This window comes from Spea bombifrons, chromosome 13 (assembly GCF_027358695.1).
Source record: "Spea bombifrons isolate aSpeBom1 chromosome 13, aSpeBom1.2.pri, whole genome shotgun sequence".
Taxonomy (NCBI): domain Eukaryota; kingdom Metazoa; phylum Chordata; class Amphibia; order Anura; family Pelobatidae; genus Spea; species Spea bombifrons.
In genome coordinates, this window is record NC_071099.1 from 22,528,330 (window position 1) to 22,549,638 (window position 21,309).

Below are 21,309 nucleotides of genomic sequence, written 5' to 3' on the forward strand. Positions count from 1 at the left end.
TACAACAGAGACCTTCTCATAAAGCTGGTCTTCACTGGTTTCACTGGGGTCTCTGGTTTTTAGGTGGATCTAAAAGGAATTCAGCAGTGGCACAACTGATCTTTGCAGTTACCTTGGCCTGCACGCCAAACCCAGCCCTAACTACTATCTTCGTGTGCAAAGATCAGGAGACGTCTAATCTGCTTCACCTTAGTGAATATCAGGTTTGTATTGTTACATTTTCACCTGACAATTATCTATTTCACCCAGAACCCTCTGATCATCTTGAAGTGTCATTTATTTTAATAGTATTGGAAACAATACATCGTTTTTTATAACCCTTTGAAAGCAAGGTCGCCAATATTTTTTCACATGGGGAAGCAGTTTTGCTACATACAGTCTCCCAGACAACAAAAAGGTATTGTATGATACAGCAGGAAGTGCATAGTGCAACGCAAAATTGCTTCCCCGATCCTTCTTTAAGATATTTACCATTTCCCCTGTCATGGAAACTCTTATATGTACTGTATATCTATGTAGGTGTATCTAAATTTCTTTAATAGCAAATGTATTTTAAGAAGAATTAAAAACAAAACACAAACCCAGTGAAATAAATGTCTTCTGTTTTATTAACATTTTAAACATTGAGCTGGAACATTTATTTTCTTTGTTCATTTGGGATCTTTGTGTTGAAAGAATAAAAATTATAGTTTTTAGTGAGGGCTTTAATCTTTAACTAAACAAACTGCATGTTTTTTTAATAGAACTAATTACAAAAAATGTACACAGGGTCAGCATTTCAAAGTCACATTGTCACCCTTCACACGTGACATTCTAACCTTCTGTTGACATCTGAACTATAAATAGGGCCTACGGATCCATCCAAACTTCATTTTCTTTTGCGTGTTAATATACACTGTTATTACGTTAAGATGATGTTATATTGGGTGGGGGTATTTCCAGCGTAGAATTGCCCCATCGGTGCTGACACTGATGATGCACTTGGAGAAGGGACAGATCTTCAGCTGGCTGATGCTGCTGCTATGACCGATACCAACGTGAGTCACGTCCCCCTCGCTGTAATCCCAGACTTTTAACAGCCTGTCATCTCCACCTGGGGCAGGAAAAACAGTCAGCCGGGGTAAAGACTGGGACAAGTGAGGGATGAGACAGGATTATGATATAATATCATTGCTGTATCATTACCTGTAACAAAGTGGGCTCCGTCGTTACTGATGTCCATCGCGTTGATGGCCCCAGACATGGATCCATCGAGTTCTCTAATGGCAGAGCCATCAAATACCTCCCAGTAACCAATCTGCAATGGATCGAAAAAGGTTAAAAGCCTTAACCAACAGCAGGTGAACACCGGCCGCTAGACTATTACTGAGCCATTTAGATTGTAAGCTCTACAATGGGTTGGGTAATTACTACACCACCAATAATATGGCCTGTATAGCATCGTTAATATTCAGAAGGGATATTCTAAGTGAACAGCTTCTGAGATAACCCTTTGGTCCAATCTGGATATAGGCGACTCATAATGGACTTTAAAAGCATCCATCGCACGCGATCCAGGGCTATCCATGAATGATATAAAAGGCGGACATTCTGGAGCTGTTATTGGGTTATCAAGCTAACCTTTCTGTCGGTGCCGCTGGTGATAAACTGGAACTCCTCGGGGTGATAAGATACGCAGCGGAACAACGTATTGGCCAAGATCATCTGCTTCCGCACAAAGCGACTAAAAAGAGAGAAAAAATGAAAAAATCCACCGCTAAAAACCATTAACTTCTTCCTGTCACTCACATGAATGGACGGATTACAGAGTGCCTGGGTGTGCGTCTATTACGTGTTTTACACTCTATTAATACAATATATTTTTACGTGACTGCAGCATTGGTCTAAAGCCTCTCTTATATCTGCGAGGAGTCACGAGTCCCCCGACCAGGTCCTTACACGATGTCCCAGATGATGCAGGTCCCGTCGGAGCTCGCTGTAAGACATTCCCGATTGTTGCTCTTCACCTTGATGCAGGTCACGGCTGACTTGTGCTCCTTCATTGATTCCACCAGACGGCACCGGTCTTTACCGACTTCCCAGACTCTCATCTAGAAAGCAGAAATGTCACCAAGTTAACTCACCGTTTAATAGATAAACAACAACAAAATGACGTACAGCCGGCAGGAAAGAAGACCCCGGAGGTTGGGATGAACCACGAACCTGTCCCTCTCCTCCTCCACTTATAATCCTCTTGCAGTCGTTGGTTGGAGCGATGGCCGTCACTCCCATGCTGTGTGCGTTTTCTATCGTGTACATAAGACGCCCGCTTTCGGGTGTGAAGGCTCTGATTTTCCCATCATTCCAAGCTGTAAAAAAACACCGGTCAGATGATGCTTTGCTTCTTTATTTTAATGCTATTTGGATTTTTATTGCCATATTTATAATAACATTGGAGCGCAGGACATTACCATATGGTTATGGATCTATTTTCTAAACGCATTCCTGAGTTCTACCGAGTTAATTACTGAATTTCTAATGACCAGATGAACATTCGTTAATTATCAGCCTGATTGTTCTCTCACGTGGGCTCTTCTTCAGTTCCTAGATAGTGAAACTCGGCATAGATCCACTATAGAACCCAATGTGAAGTCCAAACCGTGGTAGAAACGCTTACCTGATATTATGCTTTTCCCGTCTCTCATGAACTCGATGGCGAGGCATGTCATGTTGGGCACAGTGATTCTGAGGAGCTCCTTCTGGCTGGTGTTGTGCCAGACTCGAATATCATTTTTGGAGCACGTGGCAAACAGCTCAGAGGTTCCGCTGGGAAAAGGGGGAAAATTAGACACCATTGACCATTGAAGGTAATGCTAATCTGTGCATTAAAAACCCCTCAAGTACACATAATGATGCCACAAGCACCTAGCGTGGGACCAGGCAGCGTATGGACTAGGCAAAGACTTACAAAGGAAACAGGAGCTGAGGCTAAGAACAGAACTGGAATCAAGGAATCAGACGTACAGGACAGAGCATAAGGAAATCCAGGAATGGATTACAGCAAAGGTGGAACTGTAGCGAGACAGGGGAACTGTAGCGAGACAGAGCAGCAGCTGCGCAGCCTGAATGGAGCCTGACAAGCCGGGATCTGCCGCTCTACTTACAAGGGGAACACAATGTCATTGATGGCCTCGCTGTGGCAGGTGAAGATGAGTTCCTCTTTGAATTCGGGATACGTAAAACGGTATAACTGTGACTGGGCAGTGCCAACGAAGAACTGATGACCCTGTCCTCGCAGAGAGATCGAGCTCACCGACCCTTGGAGCTGAACGGACCTATAAAGTAAGAGAAGGCTGCTTATTAAAAGTCAGCTGCCAGCCCTATGATTTCTAGACAGATGAAAATGGTGGCAACGCGGCAACAAAGTATTTCAATTTGTGAGGCGCTTGGCCGGTACAACCAGCGGCACAGATCTGGCCACTCACTTAATAGCTTTGAAGTTGGGTCCCTTGCACAGCGACAGTTTGCCGTCCCCAGATCCGACGAGAAACTCTCCTGTCTTGAGGAGCGTCAGAGCAGTCACACCCTGGCAAGGAAGGAATTCATTAGTTTCTTTAAGTAGAAACAAACGCAGGGTACGAAGAGCGGGGCTCAGTGGCTCACCAGGCTGAACCTGTCCTTCTGAGGGCCGTAGCTGTTCAGAAGTTTGGTTTTCGTGTTCATTTTCAGGATGTCTCCGGTGGAGGTTCCGCAGTAGAAGCAGCTGTCATCTTCCGCCACCTAGGAGAATACGTAAACGTCAATGAACCAGCGTAAGGTGGGGATGGGAGACGGCTCCTAGAACGGAACTGACAGAGGTCTCCAGAGGTCCCATCAACTCGCCCAAGTACTGTTGGTTTAATTGGGTGGAGGGTTCAGACCAGAGAAAGAGGCAGCGAATGGCCGACCATGTACTTACGGCCAGGCAGGTGACCACTCTCTTCAGCTGCCCCATCTGACATTCGGTGGGGCGCAGTTTTCTGTTTGGGAGGTCCAGCTCCCAGACACGTAAGGTCGCACTGGAGAACGAGAGAAGGGGAAAGGTCAGACTCTATTCTCTGTACAGACGGCTGCTTCATTTGCTATCGGAGTAAATTGTGTTTTGTGTTGTGTTGCCAACGTAAAGTTTTCCTGAAACCCAACATTCTATTATCTGCTTTATGGCAAACAATGTGACTCCTTTCACCCAGCACTTCGTTATCTAAAAGGTCCTACTGGAGATTGAGTCTGAGGCGTTCTATTATTTACTCCAAGGTAGTATGATTACACTTCGACACGCTTGAAATACTTTTTTTTTTTTAGTTTAATGTTAATTAAGATGCTAGATCAATAGACGAGAGAGGCCACTCTGTGGCTCGACCAACTTACTTCCCACCGGTCACGAAGATGTCATCGCTATTGTTGGAGAAGGCGATGGTTAAAGCGTGTCCAGAGCTGAGCGCTGCAACCGGGCTGCCGCAGATGGCTTCTCTCTTTGCCACGTCCCACAAGACAACGCTGTGAGAAGAGAATGTAAGCGCTTTCCACAGACAACCGCTTCCCACTCCAAAGGGAAGGACGTGGAGATCCACGGGGACTCCATGCTACCCACTGCTCCTCTAACGTCACATACCTGCCATCATCTTGTCCTCCGAGTGACACCAGGTACCGCTCTGACGGAGAGAAAGCTAGAGCTTCCACTTTCACCTTGTGAAGCGTCAGCTTGGCGCAGGCCTCTTTTTTGATGTAATCCCACAAGACGATGTCCGCCTGCAACAAGGGGGAGGTTCAGATGGGGTGAAGGACACCATATAGACCTTCCCATCAAAGCTTCTCAGATGAGGTCCTCAAGAACCCACCCCGACAGTGAGGGATTTCTGCTCCAGCGGGCACAGGCGGCTCTTTAATCAGCACAGACACCGTTAAAATGAGCCATCCTGTGACCGTTACCGGAACTGGAGGACCGACAACGAGACGCTCTGTGTGACGACGAGACTCCGAACTCGCTTATTAAACTACATTCTCTAACAGCCACCATTGTGTTCTGCAAGACGATCACCCGAAGCGTTCCTTACCTTGAAGCCCATGTAGGTGACCTGCCCCGACGCCAGGTACTTGCCGCTTTTGGAGACGGCCACGCAGGACACGTTGTTGGTGTGGCCCTGGAGGAAATGCTGCTTACGTTTTTGGACGCTCTCGATAATGACCGTGCACCCCAGGGGGTAGATGAGATGCTCCCTGTCGGGGTGACTTATCAGGCCAGACGATATGTGTCCTAAAGGGATGCAGATGAGATATTCAGAGCGTTTTTTTCTGGATTTTTGCACATTTTGCACTCGTGGTATGTTCAGGAAACGGCGTCCCGTGATGCATTCTGCCCGAGATCACGGACATTATCTCCTAAACACTGCGAGTCTCGGCACAGAAGACAGGCTCCCCTCCCCACCGATCTCTAGAAATAATCTGTCCCTGAGACCCCCGACCATTAATAGTAACTCCCCCCAGGGAGGTGATCGGAAGCCACGCGCTCGGTTTCACTCCTTTAATGAATTTATTGGCGCATGTGCCCCGGAGGGGCCCGCGTCTAGTCGCCCGTTTCTCCTGCTGTAAAGACTCAAACCAGTCGTTGGTCTCGTCTTAGATTCAGGAGCCGTTTGTCTATTCCATGCATGTTTAATACCCTCACTGTATCACCCTCTACCACCTCTGCTGGGAGGCTGTTCCCATCTCAGCCTCTGACCCTCTAGTGTTAAATTCTGGGCTCTTGTTGTAATTTTTCTCCTCCTTTGCAATAAACTCCCCTCCTGGACTTTGTTAAATCGTTTTGTTTTTAAATATTTCCATCACATCTCCTCTCTCTGTATATATTGCCCAGAATGCCCTTATGGCAGAGAGCAGAACTGGGCCCCCAGGGGCCAATATATTTATAGCATCCACTAAAGGAATGAAACCCCATGATACTGAGCCAGTATTTGACAAGACACAGACAAGCTCGGGTTTGGGGGGTCCGGCTGAGGATTGTGAGAGTTATAGTTGAAGAAGAGGAATAGGAAGCCCCTGGCTCATCAGCTTTTATGGAATACAACTCCCACAACGCCAGCCATCCACTACAGCAGCTGCAGTGCCGGGGCTCCGGGAACTGCCTCTCCCACCCCGCTGCCCCCTGCCCCGCCGCCCTCACCGTTAAAGCCGATGATGGATTCCAGTTCCAGCTGGTTTTCCTGGTCCAGGTTCTGTGACTCCATGACTGTGTCCCGGTACTCAGCAGAGCAACTACTGCACCGAGCTTCCTCCCGTCTCCTGGCAACCGAAACTCGGTCTGTTTGCCCGTCGCTATGGAGACAACGGGACCGCACCGCCCCTCGCTCTGTAGCAGCACGCGCGCGCCCCGTAGGCTAGCAAAAGGGCTCCAACTGCGCATGCGCACAATCTCCTCAGCAGTGTTTACTAACAGAAGGCTAATGTGTGTGTTCTGTATAATAATAACAATTCTAATAATAATAATTATAATAATAATAACAATAAACTCTGTAGTCAGGAATATGAATTATTCACAAACGTTTAGACTTTATCAAAAATATTTTTATAAACAACGCTGATGTGTATTATTACATTGTACATGAATAATGAATATAATTATGTACACGGGGCAGGCTAGGCCATACATCACTCAAAACATACATTTTATACCAGAATATCTAGAGATTGAAGCGTACATTTTACAAAGAATTATTGGGGAGGGTATACATACTCATGTGCGTATATCATTCTATATACATTTTATATATATATATATATATATATATATATATATATATATATATATATATATATAAAGAGAGAGAATTACAACGATTTTGAATAAATCTGAACAATTATCAAACTAGATTCGTGTTAAAGCATTAATGAAATTGATTATTCGTGTCTGTGACCTCGAAATTTGTGTGTTTTTCATAGAAAAATAAAAATAAGCCAGTAGAAACCAGCCGTTTGGGCCTTGGAGGCGGCTCCGGTAATACCTGTCTCCTCGGACTATTACTGGGTAATTCACCAGCGTCGTTAAAAAGCCCTTTAATAACCCCCCCCGGCAACATTATATCCTTTCGATAGTAGGGGTCTGCCTGTGTTTGTTAAGGGCCACAAGTATAATGTTATGTTTTAGGTCTTGGGGTACAGCGTTCCCTCAACATATTTAAAGTACATCATGATGCCGGACGAGGCACCGGAGCACATGTGCCCATCGTCCGCTCCTGCTGTCTTCTACGAAGACGTTTCCTCTCGGTGTTGTTGGCTTCGGTGATAAAGGGGCCGGTGATCGGACTCATCCAGGAAGACCCTCTTCTTTTAGCTCAGGAGTTTTGGAAGCCCCACACCTCCAGGTGCTGAACGTGGAAGTTTTCCTCACAAAGTGGGGGATTGTCGAATGTTTCGCAGTGTTCAGTTCTCCCGATGTTCAGGTCGGCATCGATGTTCAGCGCTTGACCTCCTCCACCACCTGAAAAACCATAAAAGCATACTTTAAAATGCTCATAGTGATGTCATCTTGGGCCAATATTTTAGGAACAGAAGTTTTGACTTCAGCTATTTAATACCCATCACAGAGAAACTTTTTAGGATCCCAAAATATGTCCAGTCGTGGGATTTACAACAACCCCGAAAGGGCTCCTCATGTAGTCCTAGCTAAACGTCCTTCAAAAACCTGAAAGTTCCTCATTATCTCCTGATACAATCCACAGGTTCCTCGACATCCATTCTGTTTTGGAGTCTACAACTCTTTCCTCCATCTTTGCTAAGTATTCTTTAACCTTAATCTTCAGTTGTCTTGGTAACAAGTAGATTGGCCCTTTAAATCCCCACCCACCCGTCACCCAACGACTAACTGTGAGTTGGATATGGGAAGGTTCTATTTGTATAAGGATATTGCGGAATCTTTACCAATTATTATGCCTTGATTGTTTCCAGACATAAACATGGATGCCGTTTTAGACGGTAGCTGGAAGTGTCGGACCGACAGGAACGGGGAGAGCCGTCCAGGTTGCACTTCTCCCGGGACAGACAGGAAGTTTGACAGTTGGGATGGACTGCTAGGGGCAGAGGACATCGTCGGCGAGGATGGGCACTTAGGGGAAGGCGAGAGGCGCGATCCGTGGGAATACGAACGAGGTCGGGACCGAGGTGATGGTGGGGCAGCCTTTCCCATCTCTGGCTTCTTCACCACCACCCACTCATACCTCTCCATTTCCGGACGAACCTGCGAGGGAAATAAAGTTAAAGCACTGAAATAAACCCTATATCCGTGCTTATATATAAATATATATAAATTAAACGTTCAGGATAGGCATAGAGAACTTTGATCACCTTTTCCTCTTACTATGGAATGTCGGCTTATGAAATCCGTACCCGATAAGGCCTGGTCATGGATTTTTAAGATGCCTACAATAGACCAACTTGTTCTGATTCCATTCTGTCTATGGAAGCGTACCTGCCTTTGCCGTAACGGTAACTAAAAAGCAACATTGTACCTAACTACTGATCAAAGGGACCTCCAACTCGAGTCGATGGAGAGGTCCATGGACGTATTTCCTCAAAACAAAATATAAACCTTGATTTTCCTTTTTTTTTTAACATACAGGAGGTCAGATCCTTCAGATGTTTTATTAAACAACCTGTTATTTTTACTTTAAGGAATGAAATGTACGTTCCATTTAGAATTTGGAGATGAACCCATTTACGAGGAGCCTTGTTTTTGCCCCAGGAGATGCTGTTGAAACAAGTTCAAACTAACTTAAAGTTAAGTATAAACTTCCAAATGTTCTTCAGACTAATTTACTGTAAATTTTCTGTATAGGCCAGTTTATTCTGCTTTCTGCCTCCACGACACGGGGTGCCGCACAATATGAGATGGGATATAAGACTTAAACATGTATCAAGCGAGCCAATAATGAAACTTTATACAAACAAATGTATACGGATGATATAGTTCATTGTACAGCGCTATGGAATAGGATGGCGCTATATAAAAAATAATATTGGGTTCCTTGGATTCCTGAAATGGATATTAGGACTTACAGTGAAGACAAAGCACTCTCCCGTGCCGAAAAATGTGGCCACTTGCCCACAACTTTTCTTCCTTTCGCTCCAGTCCGTAGAGAGGAAAGCCCCGCAGACCTGCAAGGAGATGGGACGTCAACGTATAGGAAGCTCACCACCATGGCATGGACCATCCTACCATGGAAATGCCCCCAGCTAGGACTAGCGGGGGTTAAAATGTATTCCTGGGAACGCGGCACGTACCTCGTTTGCCGTAGTCTTGATCAGCAAGATGGTCGGCTCTGATCCTTCACAATGTGAATAAAACCTGCCGGGGGAGCGTATTATTAGCGTGTGGCCGCGGACACAATTATAACAATGATTGCCACCAAAACTGGGGTTAATTTAGTAATAGAGAGGGCTATATGGCTCAAGGGCAGGGTTCTTAACCCCTGATGTGTCTCTCTGCATTAATGTATATTTGTTATGTATGAGTTAACTGCCCCAATTATATTGTACAGCGCCATGTAATTTGTTGGCGCTTAATAAATAATATAATAATATTGTAATAATAATACATAAATACAACATAATCTAGAATCCCAAAACACTATGTTTTTCACACCAGTTCTGCGTCGACGTAAAGTATCTACAAAATCAGATCCGTAGCATCTACCTCTGTAGGCTGTATCCGTGCTCCAGGGTAGAAAACAAAAGGGCCGGAGGATACAAGGAAAATCTCTCGGGAATCCAGGACCAAAGCACCCTCATCTCCTGGGCCGTGATGATCTCGGAGTTAAAATTCATCATGTCCACCGACATATGAGCTGTCTGTCTGCGTGAGGACGGCAGAGCATTTTATTAATGTAGGTAATACAGCGAGGGTATTAAACATGCATGGGACAGACATACGGCTCCTGAATCTAAGACGAGACCAACGACTGATTAAGGTTTGAGTCTTTACAGCAAGAGAAATGGGCAGACTAGACGGGGGCCGGATGGGGCCGATCTGCTGGCAGGTTCTGTGAATTGGCCAAGGCTGGTCTACCTGTAACTGATATTTTCCTGGAAGGCGCCTCGTTCTATGTTCCAAGAGACGCCCGGTCAGCCCAGGACCTGCTGTCACCTTAAACAAAGTATCTCTGCGTAGGGGGGGGGGGATAATTATGGTCCGTTGTGTACGCGGCTCTGTTTACCCACATCAGCAGCTGCCGTATTTAATAACATCTCGGCGGGGGTTATTTTTTATTTTTAGAGAAGACGGTATTTGTTTGCCCCAAAATACCTTGCGATTGGCGCCACGTCCCAGAAACGTGATTGGCTGCCGCTGATTAGTTGAAACTGTAAATAACTAATATGAGAGATTTCAGGTTCTGGAACCAAATGTGATCATTAAAGTGTGTTTACAAACCAAACGCTGGGAGATGTTAGATCTTTGCAGAAGATATTAATATTTTTTCATTTTGGAACTGGCCTTCCAGGTGGAATTTTAAAGGTTTATACAGAATTCCTTTTCTTTCAGTAATTTTAATGAATCCCTGAGCAGATCGATCCCTTTTCCCGCACCCTACGCCTTCACTAAATAAACCTATGTGATTAAAAAGGAATATATAAGTATGAGAACCCGACCTTAAACATATACCATGGGAGCAGCGGCCTTAATGATCTCTCCCTCTCTCTGTTAAACAATGGCTCTTCATCTGCATATATATATATATTTATATTATGTATAGTGTTTAGGAAGTGTTGGTCCTTTTTTGACATATATTTTTGAAGTAGCCCCTTTTTATCTCATTTTCCGTATTGTTAAATGACTATTTTCCTCCTTTTCTCTATTTTAGCTCTTTTTTTCTTTATATCAGAGCATCCTCCATCCTGCATTGTTCTGGTCACCGACCATGGTAAAAAAAAATCCCGAACACCAATCACAAAACAGCTGTAGGTTTTATAAGGGGTGTTTTCATGGAACGTGGACCTATTTTTCAGTTTGATAGAGGGCAGATTCGTGGCACGTGGAGAAGGCTTACCTTGGTTGCATGACAGTGATGCCTCTTTGGGACAACGCTTTTCTGTTTGCCATCTGCAGGAGCCACATCTCTTTATGGGAGAAGAGTCTGATGCTGAACGCCTTCTCCAAGAGCTTCTCCGGTGAAATATGGTCGGCGATATTCTTTACAAAGCATTGGATGTCTAACTGGAGATCCTGAACTTCTGAGTCCACTTGGCTTCTGTACTGCTTCAGGAGAGCCAACGCCACTCGGTAGAGCACCTTGTTACCCTCTAGAAGAAAGACGTCGAAGACTCGGATGGTGTATTCGAAGGGCAAATCCCCAAAAACCCACATCAGCCAGTCTGAGAAGATGTCGGTTGGGTTTTCAGAATTGGTAGTGATGAACTTGTGCCCAGCTTGGCAATATTTCTTAGCTAGGTCCCCAAAGGTCATGCAGGAAGCCTCGTGGGCCAAGAAGCTCTGGTCGACGTAGCATTTATGAGGATCTATGCACGAGATAAGACGACAGGCCCTTTCGAAACATTCGGCCTCGTCCTCGCTAAAGTGCAACAGCAGGGCGACCACGGCAGGCAAGGTGGGGCAGTAGGTGATATCTGGATACTGGTTTCCGATACATATGAGAATTTTTTTCACCGCCGTCTCCCCTCGAGTGTTGAGACAGTAGACGGGCATGAGACATCCTTCCAAGAAATCGGGCAAAGGGTGGTCGTTTACGCCTCCTTTGCCAAAGAGACGTTCAGAGACGTCATGATAGACAGTGGCGTCCGGTGTAAATACACGGCAGCGGATGCTTTTGATGATTTGGTTGTAGGCCTCTGCCCGAAGGCTTTTGTTGTTGGCCCACTGTCCTTCCCTAGCCATCCGTTTAAGGTCCTTGAAAAACTGAGGAAGCTCTGCCGGCGAAGAGCATCGCTCTTGGGTCAAAGATGGGAATCGGTCCCAGTCGACGAAATGGCCACAGTCGGTGTATGAGGTGGCGTCAATGTCCCAAACATCTGTTTCTGGGATAATGATAAGCGGGAGCTCGCAAGACATATCTGAAGAATTAGAAAATACGTGAAGTAAAAAAAAAAAAATCATTGGGGACGGGGTTTTTGCAAGTAAAAAACCCAAATAACTCAAAGACCTCTATATAAAACTCACCCCTAATATCGTTCCTTCCCTGTGCCCATTATTTTTCTCCTGATGCCCCTCTCTCTCCACCCTTGAATCTTCTCTCCTACCCTGATACCGCTCTTCCCGTCCCTGATGCCCTCCTTTCCCCCCTAATGCCCCTCTTTTCTAGGAGGTCAGAGTGTTTGCTGGGTATGAGGGGATCGCAGGGTTCTACAGCCCTACCCCCCCCGATAATGTGTATAGAAACAGAATGAAATTGCTTTATAAATAAAACGGGGCAAATAAAATCTTAATCTTCTAATAAATGCCCATCAGTGACACAAACACCCCGCAATAGGGCACAAAGCCTGCCCCCCAGCCACCTCCAAGATAAATCTGTCCCTTTAATGACGCATTTGGTTTGGAGTGTCGGGGTACTGTTAGTGTCTGTGGCTGTGGACAGTGACTCTTTTCACAACCTGATGACACAAACTGCAAATTAAGAAACTCTTACCCAAAACAAGTCATAACAACCCTCGACGGTGCGTCTGAGGTCATATTGTGACCTTGCGCATGTCACTGAAATCACGCGTACAGTAATCATGTAATCTTACACTAGCTTTTACGAAAAACATCATGTGAACGTTTGGATGTCACTCTGCATGTGATGTTTTGTGGAGCATGGCGTCCCACATGTCAGAAACTCAGATGACAGAACAAGGTTTTTCCCTGGAGTGTTTCTTCATTTTTGGCGACAATCAGTTTTTTTTAATGAGATGGTGGTAGAAAAAGGGAACAGACTCCCAGCAGAAGAGGTAGAGGGTAATACAGTGAGGGTGTTAAACATGCATGAGATAGACGTACGGCTCCTGAATCTAAGACGAGACCAACGACTGATTAAGGTTTGAGTCTTTACAGCAGGAGAAACAGGCGACTAGACGGGGGCCGGATGGGGCTGATCTGGTCCGGGTTAGCTAAGGACAACTACAGGAATATTAGGCAAATGAAGACATAGATAAGACCAAGACCATTTATCAAGAAATACAATCAAATCTACTTACAAAGAGTCACCGATGGGGGCTGAATGTTCTAATTTATCATTTTAATATCACGAGGGCTAATAATCTGTTGATTCTGCCCCGTGACACCTTGGAACAGAACCATAAAGGTCCCCTAAATACCTCCGTGGCTGCAGAGCTTCCCTGGAATACAAGAGAAGACCCCACTTCCACGTAACGGCAGTTTTACCCGACGTTGGAAAAAACAGTATTTAAAAAAAAAACAAAAAAACCCCCCACATTTTTATAGAAAATTTAAAACTTAATTCCAATAAACCAAAAAAAACATATTTTAGAAAACGTTTTGAATTTCTTCAGTAACATAATCAGTCTATGGAATTTTGTAAAAAAATAAATAACAGAATACTGTATATAATCCCCCCAAATGTTTTTCTACATAATATATATTTTTTATTTTGTTCTAATAACTCAATACATTTACACAATTTAATTATATATACGGTATATATATATATATATATATATATATATATATATAATTAATTATTATTATATATTTTTATATTTATATATATATATATATTTATATATATAAAAAAATGACATGCAAGTGTGTGTATATATATATATATATAATATAAATTATTATTATATTATTATATATTTTATATTTTTATAGATATATATGGAATTGTATATAAATAATAAAAATAAAAAAATATATATATATACACACACGTGCATGTCATATATATAAAGTTCAACTAAATATAAAAAGGAGTTTGTTGCTCACCGTGATCGGTGTCGAGGGATTTCTGCCCTGTAGGTCTGACACTCATGTTCAGCCTCTGATGCACAGATGAGGATGTCTTTAATAGCAGCTGCCAGGCAGCACTTTTATGTTATAAAGCACAGGCTTCTACCAATTCCACTCCACCCCGTGGCTTGTGGGTCGGCCCATACCTGCCTACAAAAAAAATAAATAAAAAAAAAATCCCTACTTTTATTTTTGTTGTTATTAAGATCTGACAAAGATAAAGATGGGAAGGGAGGCGGATCGCTTGCTCCAAGGACAGAACATTTATTGCAAACAGAGTTTGGTTATTTGCATGTTCTCCTTCTTCCTAATCGTGTGGGCTGCGGAAAAAAACATAAACAGTTTCATTCATTCACCTTCGCCAACTGCCCTTGAAGAGGGGGAAGTTTCGCAATTCTGCTCCTTTAATCTTTTCACGGATTTTGTGAGGGCGCCCCGTCACTCTCCCTGTTTCCGACCTGTCGGACTGGGTGGCTTTCTCTTATCTTCTCCATTTCGCAAGCCACGTTCTAAAACGGTATTCACTAATATTGCGCAACCTTCATAGCTGATTGTACTGCGCTACGGAATAGGATGGCGCTACATAAAACAATAAATAATAATAGTAATAGTAATAGAGCTTTTCTTTTAACAGACTCCAATCATCGCTCAGATCTGGCAGTTCTGTTATGTGATTTATCTGCTGACCAGGGGGGGTGGTCCATTAGAGTGTAAGCTCACTGGGACCAGGTGAGCTTTTAGAAAGAAAGAAATAGTGAGTATGCCGGCGGATCGGCCCCATTCGGCCCCCGTCCAGCCGCCCCTTTCTCCTGCTGTAATCAGTTGCTGGTCTCGTCTTAGATTCAGGAGCTGTATGCCTATCCCATGCATGTTTAATCCCCTCACTGTATGACCCTCTACCACCTCTACTGGGAGGCTGCTCCACTTATCTACTACCCCCTCCCGATGTAAAGAATCGCATGCTGCTCTTAGTTTGTGGAATCCTTATATACAGTCTGCCGTACGTTTCCCACTGCACCGTTAGACAGTAAGCTCCTTGTGCAAGGTATTGAATCCTCCGATCACGGTAATCGGGTTACAAGGATGGACAGGATTCTTTATACCGAGTCCAGTGTTAAATCACCAGAGTGCAAGCTCACTGGGCCAGAATCGAAATTCCCTGAGGGATGAGGCCCGGTTTGCCTTTGGAAATGATGAAGGTGGTTTAATTGTAATTATGTTACGCCGGCTCTGCTTTCTTCCGTATTATTTTGTGTAAAAGTGAAACAAAAGTGTAGCAAAACATCTGTGTTTTAAAACACTCCAAGGTGTCGTCTCATATTAAACCCTACAAGCGCCTGAGCTGTGAACTCGTTACACCGAAAGCATTCGAATGACTCTTACTGGTTTATTAGGAGACACCCAGAACCTGCCTGTATTACCCTCTACCTCCTCTTCTGGGAGGCTCCTCCACTTAACTACCACTCTCTCAGTAAAGTAAATTTTGCCCAGATCATATTTTTTTCAGTGATTTCTTAATTGCCATGTGGCACAAATGCACACGCCGATAGGCTGTAGCCATAGAAACCGAATAGTCTTTTTTTAGAAACTTTCCGTAGTTTCTATGATTAAAACCCCTGGAAGAAATAATAGAAATACAGATCTCAAAGGGTTTTTTTTCTCTTTCTTTGTTTGTTTTGTAAATTACGGCGCAATGTCATCAAGGGGGGGTTACGATGCGATGTGCGATGTCATCAAGGGGCCACCGCGGACGTTTCCGTAACCTCCCAATCACTGTTTTTGTTTTCTTGTAATGACCTTTTTTTTCTTTTTTTCAAGGACGTTTTCTTCAAGTGCAAAACAATAAGCGCGTTTAATATAACCGATCGGAAACAGAGCGCTTTCGACACCGTCCCAGCGTGCCGGATAGGGACGTCTATTGTTAGCCGCGTATTTACCATCAATACTCGCCTTTTAATGCTACAGCGATCGGGATTACAGGCGTTTATTTTATGAAAACAATACAACAAATGACAACAAATTCGTTTTTTATTTGGACAAGTAACTTAATTAAGAAAGAATCATTTATTTATTTTATTATTTTAGATTACTCGGTTGGCAGGACTTTTAATTAAAATATTTTTGCATTTTTTATTGTGTTTTCTTGTTTTCTTATTTCTATACACACGAATAAACCCCGAACGGGAGAGCTTCTCGCACAGTCCTGGTTATTACTGCACTAGTTTGGCCCAGAGGGGGCGCCGTCGGTCACGTGGTACAAGCAGGAAGTGAAAGAACTGTTTCTTGTCGCTATGGCTCCCGACCCGTGGTAAGTTGTTCTTTCTCCAGGGAGAGCTGACTGAGGGGTATGGGGCTGTCACGCCTCTGGAGGGGTGTTACGTTTCTATAATTTTGGGGGTAATTAGTGCAGTTTTAGGTGCAGGAGGGCGGAAGTGAACCGCTTCCCTCATGCTACCGGTGGCAGCGCACCCCAGCCGGGGTGACCCCTTTATCTGTGGCAGTATAATGAGGACCACATGCTGTACCAGGGGGTCAGTGAAACCCCAGCCAGGGTAACAAGGAGCCCCCTCCAGTCCCCATATTTGGGGCTTATATGGGGCATGAAATGAAAAAACATATTTTTACCAGAAAGCTGTATTTTACACATTGCATCTGTAACCCTTTACATACCCCAGTGAGATGCTAGGCTAATGGGTGGGGCTTTACTAGGACTTTTTTTAAGTGACTCTATGACCTAAGAAAGCTATTTATTTAGAAAAAAATAAGAATTTTTTTTATTATTCATAATGTTGTTTCTTGCGGTTTTTATACACATTTTAGGGCTGGTGACCGCAGTAATATAGCAGCAAACATTCTGAGCTCCTGGGGAGGCAATAACTCCCAAGGGCCAAAGCTATGCTCTCATTGTCACAGAAAGCCAGGGGTTAAAACCAGAGAACTGTGTCTGGGATTTGTGTTTTTCCATACATGCCACATAATAAAAAAAATAAACAACACTTATTGGTATTATTTATTCCTAGAAATGTTCTTTCCTGTCGGCCCGTCAGGTTCCGCGGCGGCTCCTTGTAGGTTGGCAGCTATCTGATGACATCATCTGCAGTAGAGTTTCTCAAGCACATCACATTTATTTATACAACTAAGATATACGGCAACAGAAAGAGAAGAGGGTCCTGCTCGGCGTGCATTAAGCTCATAGAAGCATCTGAGCGAGCAGGGGGGTCCTTGGGGGTCCTTGGTTCCCCTGCAAGAAAGGCCAAGTAGGCACTCCATATATTATAGTTAATAGCTGGAGATGAAAAAGTTTACCTTGGGGTATTCTTTGGCTGATGCCGTTCTTTGTGAATATGTCCCTTTTTGCGTTGTTAACCCCTCATGGTAACCGTCATGAGGGCTCAGCTCATTTTTGTGTAATTGCTCTTCTTTTCTTGCGTCTGAAGGGTGAAACGTGCTTCGGTTTTATTTTTTGACCTAGGCAGTCATGTGTGTTTGTTATGTAAACAGGATCTGGTATGAAATCATTTTAAATAAACAGACCTGTGTGTTTTTTTACCTCCGTCTGATATTATTGTGTTTAGAGAGCTTTAAATCTAATAGTCTGTAAAGTAGTCTGCTGGAGAGCAAAGACCTTTTCTCCTTCTGTACCAGCATGTCTTGGGTTTATTGTCCGTTCTGTATTTTGTCATTGTAACACAGCTATAGAATCTGCTGTTACAGTGTAACAATTATGATGATAAAAAAAAAATACCGGATCCAATAGGAGAACCATTAACCCATAAATTATAGAGCTATTACCACTCACACACAATAATTTACCCATAGATTATAGAGCTATTACCACTCACACACAATAATTTACCCATAGATTATAGAGCTAGTACCACTCACACACAATCATTTACCCACAGATTATAGAGCTATTACCACTCACACAATCATTTACCCATAGATTATAGAGCTATTACCACTCACACACAATCATTTACCCATAGATTATAGAGCTATTACCACTCACACACAATCATTTACCCATAGATTATAGAGCTAGTACCACTCACACACAATCATTTACCCATAGATTATAGAGCTAGTACCACTCATACACAATAATTTACCCATAGATTATAGAGCTAGTACCACTCACACAATCATTTACCCATAGATTATAGAGCTAGTACCACTCACACACAATCATTTACCCATAGATTATAGAGCTAGTACCACTCATACACAATAATTTACCCATAGATTATAGAGCTAGTACCACTCACACACAATCATTTACCCATAGATTATAGAGCTAGTACCACTCACACACAATCATTTACCCATAGATTATAGAGCTGGTACCACTCACACACAATCATTTACCCATAGATTATAGAGCTATTACCACTCATACACAATCATTTACTCATAGATTATAGAGCTATTACCACTCATACACAAAAATTTACCCATAGATTATAGAGCTAGTACCACTCACACACAATAATTTACCCATAGATTATAGAGCTAGTACCACTCACACACAATAATTTACCCATAGATTATAGAGCTAGTACCACTCACACACAATCATTTACCCATAGATTATAGAGATATTACCACACACACACAATAATTTACCCATAGATTATAGAGCTATTACCACTCATACACAATAATTTACCCATAGATTATAGAGCTATTACCACTCATACACAATAATTTACCCATACATTGTAGAGCTAGTACCACTCACACACAATCATTTACCCATAGATTATAGAGCTATTACCACTCACACAATCATTTACCCATAGATTATAGAGCTATTACCACTCATACACAATCATTTACCCATAGATTATAGAGCTATTACCACTCATACACAATCATTTACCGATAGATTATAGAGCTAGTACCACTCATACACAATAATTCACCCATAGATTATAGAGCTATTACCACACACTCACACACAATCATTTACCCATAGATTATAGCGCTAGTACCACTGACACACAATCATAATCATTTACCTATAGACTGTAGAGCTATGACCACTCATACACAATCATTTACCCATAGATTATAGAGCTAGTACCACTCACACACAATCATTTACCCACAGATTGTAGAGTTAACACTGCCTTGCTAACCTCTCAACCATATAACATGATGATCTTGAAGGGCAAATCTCTACCTGTGTCTGGGGCGGCAGGAAAATGGCAATGCGGAGTCTATACAACTGTGATTTCTTTTCCGGGTATCTCTGTTGAAATGTGTCCTCTCTGTGTTGGCTAGCACTGGACTTTGTGCATCAGCCAAAATCCTCTGGTGCCTGCTGCTGTTCTGTTACTCATTTAATTATTTTTGAAATCTTTGCATAAGTCTGAAGACAACGGAAAACCAACAGTTTTCATACTTTCTTTGTAGGTTGGCTGCCTATGACAGCGCACATGGCCTGGCTCAGGAGATTGCTGAGAAAATCCACGAGCGCAATCGCTGTCTGAGGAACGGAGAGAATCCTGTTAAGGTATGTTATACTTCGCGATAGGATTAATGACGGTATAACATCGTATAACACAAACTGCCAAAAGTGATACCGCGTGTGTTGGATTTTTTAGTAGAATTCCCAAAGGTGTCGTTAGCAAGGGACCATTTTTATTTTTCATGTGGTCCGGTTTACCTTTCTTGCATGGAACGTCCTCTATTGTAATGCAAAGTACAAGCCAATGTAGTTGCGGTGTCTTCATTTTTATTACCTGCCACTTTCCCTTCCCTTGCCTTGTGTATGTGTATGTATGTATGTATGTATGTATATATGTGTATATATATATATATATATATATTGAACCTGGCAAACTTTCTGCTGACCAGTGAAGAATGCAAAGCTGACAGTGTTGTGATGACATTGTAGTATTCTTGAAGAGCTTCTAAGATTAGATTTAATGGGCCAGGAGCTCTCCGTGAACATCTTAGTATCACCTCCTACTTCCTTGCTTCAGCCTTCAACCCATGATGTCATAATTTTAAGTGGGAGGGCTTAAGATACATTTTTGACATGCAAAACATGATACAAAATATGCAACAAAAATGATACACAATCTAAAGAGAAAGGTTGGCGCATGAAAATAGACCTGCATTGGTATAAATCAGTGCCTTTGCAGGCACCTATTACTTGTTTCCATGTATATTATGTATCTTCGGTTCGTGATTACAAAAGCCTAGGAGATATGGGGAGCCATGATACACGAAACTGTTAGCCCCGGCAGCTGCATTGTTATAAGTAATTTACGTGGAGCTCTTAGGAGGTCCAACTTCTGGGATCCTAAGATTGTTTGTCTGCTTCTCAATTTCCCCATCTTTCAACAGCGACCTTATGTCATTTTCTTGCAGACGTAGTATTTGGACTAAAACAAATCTTCCCTATAATTATCGCCCTTGTGTAGCAAACATTGGGCTAGGAGTTCCAGGTGTTTGGATCGCAGAGAGGGTATTTTTTTTCCCCTTCCAAGTACTGTAATTGGAACTGCAGGTAAAGAATGTTATTTTTCAGAGCCCTCTGAGGTCAGTAGGAAACTTCACTATAAATAGATATCTGCTAAATAGCTGTTAAAATTACAAGCTCTCTGGAACAGAAAAACAAAAACAGTCAGAAAAGGTTAAGTCAACGTTCTAGATTGGAAGAAGCAGACCTGCCTACCTGACACCTGACATTTCTATCAGCGTAAAGTATCTCAGTGTATTTCCGTGCCCCTTTCAGAACGGTTCTATTGATCCGGAACCCTTACACCCCCCCCCTTCCTTTAAAAAAAAATAATTATAAAAAATAAATAAATAATAAAATAAAATAAAAAGTCTTGGTCCACTCCAGATCTCGTCCAATGGAGGTGTTCCTCAGACTTCCATCTATTTATTCCTTCCCAAATCCACCCTAGGAGTAGCGGAGGGACCTGGAGGCTATGTGATCTATTCTGCAATCTCAAGTAAGGCATCCCTGACCTAAAGGATCTCAGCAGAAACGGAAGTAGAAATTACACATTAACTTCCAGTTTCGTTGGTTTTCTATTTAAAGTAAAATAGATGTTCCGTAAAAGTTCTTTTATACCCCCTGTCCCGTGTTCTGTACCTCTGTGTGTTATTAAAGGACCTCTGCCGGCAGGCCCGGCCTCGCTCTACTTTAGTATAAACAGCTTTTTTCGTAGAGACACCCACTTGGTGTTTGTGGTCATAACAGGAGCTTGTCACTGAAACACAACGCGCAGCATTAGTCACATCTTCTGTGGACTGCGCAACCTTTACAACTAGATTTTTTTTCAGCTTGTTTTTCAATGGAAAATTTTTGCCAGAATATT

The 21,309-nt window shown here is 43.0% G+C and overlaps 3 protein-coding genes across 3 annotated transcripts in view; 1 reads left to right on the forward strand and 2 right to left on the reverse strand.

The window, feature by feature from the left end:
- Window positions 1–821: 821 nt before the first annotated feature.
- Window positions 822–6,295, reverse strand: CFAP52 (cilia and flagella associated protein 52). The gene is made up of 14 exons (XM_053454140.1): window positions 6,179–6,295; window positions 5,073–5,272; window positions 4,631–4,767; window positions 4,387–4,515; window positions 3,938–4,037; window positions 3,643–3,759; window positions 3,465–3,565; window positions 3,144–3,314; window positions 2,657–2,805; window positions 2,203–2,348; window positions 1,939–2,090; window positions 1,621–1,723; window positions 1,186–1,297; window positions 822–1,093 (listed from the first exon to the last, which is right to left on the reverse strand). The coding sequence occupies exons 1-14, from the start codon at window positions 6,240–6,242 to the stop codon at window positions 918–920; spliced, it is 1,857 nt and encodes a 618-aa protein (XP_053310115.1). The 5' UTR covers window positions 6,243–6,295; the 3' UTR covers window positions 822–917.
- Window positions 6,296–6,567: 272 nt separating this feature from the next.
- LOC128472080 (TBC1 domain family member 24-like) lies at window positions 6,568–14,045 on the reverse strand. Its single transcript, XM_053454141.1, has 7 exons — window positions 13,946–14,045; window positions 11,055–12,075; window positions 9,704–9,862; window positions 9,292–9,355; window positions 9,067–9,165; window positions 7,933–8,248; window positions 6,568–7,492 (listed from the first exon to the last, which is right to left on the reverse strand). The coding sequence occupies exons 1-7, from the start codon at window positions 13,989–13,991 to the stop codon at window positions 7,347–7,349; spliced, it is 1,851 nt and encodes a 616-aa protein (XP_053310116.1). The 5' UTR covers window positions 13,992–14,045; the 3' UTR covers window positions 6,568–7,346.
- Window positions 14,046–16,236: 2,191 nt separating this feature from the next.
- STX8 (syntaxin 8) overlaps window positions 16,237–21,309 on the forward strand; it is a 54,932-nt gene continuing 49,859 nt past the window's right edge. Inside the window, exons 1-2 of the mRNA XM_053454154.1 lie at window positions 16,237–16,277; window positions 19,388–19,487. Coding sequence (XP_053310129.1) covers window positions 16,261–16,277; window positions 19,388–19,487 — 117 coding nt within the window. The 5' untranslated portion in view covers window positions 16,237–16,260. The remainder of the gene's footprint in view (window positions 16,278–19,387; window positions 19,488–21,309) is intronic.

What these genes read in the sequence shown, in the direction of transcription:
- LOC128472080 (XM_053454141.1), bottom strand. Translation starts at nt 13,991, where the DNA reads ATGAGTGTCAGACCTACAGGGCAGAAATCCCTCGACACCGATCACG. An exon ending in ATCACTGTCATGCAACCAAG is followed by an intron (nt 9,863 to 11,054) that starts GTAAGCCTTCTC and finishes GTCCTCACGCAG; the next exon opens with ACAGACAGCTCATATGTCGG. An exon ending in GAGAGTGCTTTGTCTTCACT is followed by an intron (nt 8,249 to 9,066) that starts GTAAGTCCTAAT and finishes TTTCCCTCGCAG; the next exon opens with GTTCGTCCGGAAATGGAGAG.
- CFAP52 (XM_053454140.1), bottom strand. Translation starts at nt 6,242, where the DNA reads ATGGAGTCACAGAACCTGGACCAGGAAAACCAGCTGGAACTGGAATCC. An exon ending in ATCCATCATCGGCTTTAACG is followed by an intron (nt 5,273 to 6,178) that starts GTGAGGGCGGCG and finishes GCATCCCTTTAG; the next exon opens with GACACATATCGTCTGGCCTG. An exon ending in CGGAGCCCACTTTGTTACAG is followed by an intron (nt 1,094 to 1,185) that starts GTAATGATACAG and finishes TTCCTGCCCCAG; the next exon opens with GTGGAGATGACAGGCTGTTA.